This window comes from Bombus terrestris, chromosome 11 (assembly GCF_910591885.1).
Source record: "Bombus terrestris chromosome 11, iyBomTerr1.2, whole genome shotgun sequence".
Classification (NCBI taxonomy): domain Eukaryota; kingdom Metazoa; phylum Arthropoda; class Insecta; order Hymenoptera; family Apidae; genus Bombus; species Bombus terrestris.
In genome coordinates, this window is record NC_063279.1 from 9,994,958 (window position 1) to 10,000,000 (window position 5,043).

Below are 5,043 nucleotides of genomic sequence, written 5' to 3' on the forward strand. Positions count from 1 at the left end.
TCTAAAGATGAAATCCTAAAGTTATTACGAGGAAAAACTGTTAAGTACATTAGAAATTGTAGGTTTATCTTGGAATTTTGTTTGGATACGTTTCCTTTCCTTTTTAGTATTCGATGTAACATGATTTTAATTTCATCTACGAATGATGCATAAATCGAAAGCGTACGAGTGCGTCAAGGGAACACTGTGCAAATTTTCATGCAGATTTCAGTTTGCAGAGACTCTTTGTGCTTCGTATCGTGCCACAAGTATCGCATATCAATCTTACCGTTAATATTAATGTCGAATGCACAGATGAAAGCTCTCACTCACTTTAACAGTTGTTTTTAATCAAAATCATAAAAACATGTACTTAAAACTCTGATATTACCAGCGATAAAGAAATAAAATTTCGTGAATGCCAAATTACTATGATCTACTTAATCTACTCAAATTAATTAAATTAATATTAAATTGATTATTGGTATTAAAATGATCGATATTGATTGAATAGATATTAAATGAATATCAGACAATTTTCCACAGTCTAAGAGAAAACAAAAATATGTACTTAAAATTCTAGTATCTTTAGTGTTAACGAAACAAAATTTCTTTTACTTTTAACAAGCCTTCAGCCTTCCAAAGAGGAAAGAATCTCCCATGTTCAGAATAACAGAATCATTTTTCAAAAATCTGCGAGAAAATAACCGAACGATATTACCACCGACAGTATCCCAATTCGAAGAAACACAAGAAGAAGTCAAAAGAGACCGGTGATGTTTCTGAAAAGCGTAGGGTGAGACGAGTGGCCGTTATACTAATTTGGCGGGTGCTCGTTAACGATCCCTTTGAGGTCATAACTTGTGCCGCAAGTTGGATTCCCGCGCGCTCACGCTGACACGCTCACGTTGACACGCTCACGTTACGCGATCTTGTTACGTGCGCGCGTGCATACGTGTGTCTGCGCTTTACGTGCGCGACTTTCTCTCTGTTGCACCCCACCAGACGGCCGCCTTAGCCGCTGCTCACAGTCAGTTCGCTCCTTGAAAAGCGCCGCGACGCTCGCGAGTCGAACGGCGAGTCACGCGTAACCACCGTGGGCTGGTAGTGCGTTTGCGCGACCGATCGCCGCGCGGCCTGTTGTGTGGCGGCCTAGCTGCCGATGGTGGGGGTGAGAAACGTGCTCGTCACCCTCGAAGAGCGCCTCGAGAGACTCAGTAAGCGCCGCGAGTTCGCCGTGGCCGGAAATCTATCGTGGCGTTCTTGTTCGTGTTTCATGGCTTTCGGCCTCTGACGCGCCACTTCTCGACTCTGTCACCCCTGCGAGTGCGTACGTCGATCTTAGAAATATCGTTATTTATCATTCGAATATCTTCGATACATGTAACATGCTGGAAATTGCTAACAGATCGAACTGCGATATATCAAAGTTTAGTGCAAGAGTCGAGTCGCGTTTCGTGTAAGAAAGTTGAACGAGGTCTGGTTCCTTGGTGATACAAAAGGATTTTGTTTCGGATGGTGCGCAAAGGAAGAAACAGTCGTGGCCAGACTGGCTGCTTTGTCTGTTAAGATCCGTTGAAATTCGACACACGGTAAAAGCAATTACGTTAAGAGGTCCCTGAGTCCGGAGTAGTGTGTCTCGAGAGACGATTCGGTCTCTCATCCCTCGCTCCTTGCGGCAAGCTTGCAAAGGATCGCGGGACAGTTTGTGGTTAGCTGACGTCATCAAGAACAAACAAGCAGATCGAAGATCCGCAGGAAGAGAGATATTATATATCTGTGTTGAGAGACAAAGAGCCGCCTAGGAGTCGTTGTCCCAACAGAGGGAAAATCAGAAAAGAGAATATCAGTTGCTAGAAACATACGGCGAAGACAGAAAAGGAGAGAAAATTCATCCAAAGAAGTCCGAATTCCTGTCGGAGCTTCGTTCTATTCGATGACGATTTAAAGTCTTTTTTCTAATTAACTGTAATTGTTCGTTTTCACTCTCCTCTCGATCATCAAGTTGAAATCAATCCGAGTTGATTGCTGATATTTTCCATTTGGATAGTACCGGCGTGAACATCTAGAACTCCCACGGAGTTCTCCTGCAAGATGATAACAAGTGTCAGGATCGCGATGAACGCCCGCCTGTCCCTGGTCGACTGATCGCCAGAGACAGTTCGAGAAAGAGGGAGACGAGGCTTTTTCCATCAACTAGATTGAAAAACGATGTCCGACAGAAGCAAGTGAGGATCCCTTTTTTGCGTGTCCCCCTTTTTTTCGGTAATCTCTACTCGACGGAAGAAGATGTGCCTGCGACACTTGCTGCTCTGCCTGTTGGGCGTCATCGTCATCGTCAACGGTGAGCTTTTGTCTCGTTTCTTTGTAAGGAGAGCTTCCCTGACTTTCAACGAAAGGGATTGATAACGCTGGATGTTATTGAAATCTGGTGATATAATAGAAAAAGGCGATGATTCGTGTAACAGTGTATTGGAAATTTAGTATGAAACGTTTTCGTGTAAAGATCTCTTTTCAACGAAGATTAATTGGAATATTTATCAAAGACACGTGTATTTCAGTTGCATCGAAAAGATCATGTATTTTGAAAATAACGTCGTATTCGGATATGCACACAGATGTTTGAGTTAATGAAAATGATGATGTGGTGATATTCTTCATTAGCTCGATTATTTCTGTCTTATTTGTTGATTGAAGACAATTTTGAGTATTCTCAGAATAAAGTGTGACATTTCTTTAGGCTTGTTCAATTTATCTTTTCATCTTTTTCATGCAAACCAAATTTTCCAAGACTTTTTATCGGTACAATATTACAACGTTGAATCTTTTCGTGTTAATTTAAATTGTAAACCAAACTCTGATTCTGACAGTATAATTTACGTTTGCTGGAATAGCTACCTAGATTGGTTAACCAAGCAGATTATGGCTAATTAAGTGCACGTGTATTTAACGAATATTTCAATATGATTTTTTTGAAAAATATATCCGAGTACGTACGCGTCCCGCTGTTAGACGAGGAACGAAGCTTTCTTTGATTGTACCATGGTTTCAAAAACATTCCATATAAATAATGATTATTATTCTCAATCCTTTGCGCTCTATTGATCCTGAACAATAATGTGAATATTATTGTTTCTGATATTATTTTAACCGATAAAAATTGGAGAAAAACGTTTTTACACAGTTACATACGAAAACTTTTGGTTTCAACAAATTCGTGTGAAAAATATTTTCGGAGTGCAGAGAATTCATACTAATAATAGTATCAAATGAATGCGTTTGGCCATTACATGTATAATGCACAATCGATGTAGTATAATATCGTATACATAGTATTACAGAGTATTGTATGGTAATATTATATGATATGTGCACTACTATTCATAAATCCTTACAGAGACCGTTAGCAGATTTAGGACAGTGATAAATTAATATTTTACATACCAATTAAAATTGACAGTTATGAACTGTCTGTATTGCAAAGAACAAAACTAGATTATACAATATTTCTACAATCCTATTAGGAACTTATTTGGATAGGTATTTCTTTTAAAAGTTAAATCTTGTTATCAAGTGTCCAGTAAATTATGAATGGGTGTGAAAACGAGAAATCATATTCATATTATTATACCACGGATGTTTATGCAATTGACAAAACTTCAAAGATACAAATGTATAATTCATAAAGATGTATAAAATATCCAAATCAAATTACTCTTCACAATAGATAGTACATGAAGATAGTTGATGATTATATATTCATAAAAATATGAATGTGCATAAACATCCGGAGACGATAATATATAAAATCAATGTAAATAATACACGAAAGAAACTGAATGAGAACCAAAATAATAGTCGAAGCAAATAGTATACAGTGTGCAAACATTTTCGGCCAAATAGATTTTTCACGCCATAATCTAAAAGGAATATCTAATACCACTTTATTTAATAAAAAAATAATACACTGAAATGAACACTGTGGTATACTTATTATATAATAATAGTATAAATTCTTTGTATAAAATACCGTTTTTAGCGGAACATGTATCTGACCAGAAACTTTCGCATCATCGCTGTAAATATAATCAATTTACATATCTACCGCTCGCTGATAAATTGTGCTGCAAAATTTTTTGAAAAACAGCTAAATAGCTGCTCTATTTTGTTAGTTTCATGCATCGTGATTTATCGAGAAAATCTCTATATAAACATTCTATGACCAGTCTTGATTTGGTTTAAAACGGTCAGAAAACTGTGCTGTTGAATTGAACTGTCTGAATGTAGCAATTGTAGAAGTTGTTTTTATCCTCCCAAAAGGAGTTGGGTTCGTTGACGCGTACATTGTAGGTTGATAGGATTGTTCACGTGGATTTCCTCGAAGGAGGTCGTACAGGAGCCGTTTTTGTCCCGTATGACGAAGGAACGCGAACTCGGAAGTGTCGTAAAGCGCCAGACAAGTTTGCAGCTAACCACCACCTGACCGAAACTTTTTGCCAACTATTCTTTTTTTTTCTTCCTGCCTCCGCGCTTCGCTCTAAATTAGTTAATAAAGTCGGAGAAAAAAGAAAGGAAGCTCGTTTAATCTGGTTTTAAACGAGTGGAATACGGTTAATCCTCGAGCTGTTGACGCTCGAGGACATTCGAACTTTGTACCATTTATGTAGCGACGACTTAACAAACTTTCGAAAAGAAAGGAAGAATTTTAATTTCCAATATGAATACTGATAGTGTTTTACTTTGTTACTCTAAATTAATTGTCAACTTGTTAAAGAGCAAAACCTAGCTTTAACTGTATCATGGTTGGTTTTAGACGTAACTTTTACCACTAAATTAAATTGCCGTGTTGTAATAATTGCTCTTATTTTGAAAGGGTATTATTTTACTGATTCTATTATTTATATCTTTCAAATTTCCAACTTTGTCGTGTATAACATTTTCATTTCGCTGATACTATTATTCTTCCTTACGATAAATTAGTTTCTAATCTTTCGAAAAATATTGTTTAACGTGAATATATAATTTGATTGAATATAAATCCTAAGGTGATACCAATCGATTAAT

General features: G+C 37.3%; 1 protein-coding gene across 3 annotated transcripts in view; it reads left to right on the plus strand.

Moving 5' to 3' along the window:
• The first annotated feature begins 1,038 nt into the window (after window positions 1-1,038).
• LOC100649304 (carbonic anhydrase-related protein 10) overlaps window positions 1,039-5,043 on the plus strand; it is a 230,806-nt gene continuing 226,801 nt past the window's right edge. For 2 of the 3 annotated variants that reach the window (XM_012313694.3, XM_012313693.3), the window contains exon 1: window positions 1,039-2,323. In XM_012313694.3, coding sequence (XP_012169084.1) covers window positions 2,269-2,323 — 55 coding nt within the window. In that variant the 5' untranslated portion in view covers window positions 1,039-2,268. The remainder of the gene's footprint in view (window positions 2,324-5,043) is intronic. The other variant, XM_012313695.3, reaches the window with a different exon arrangement.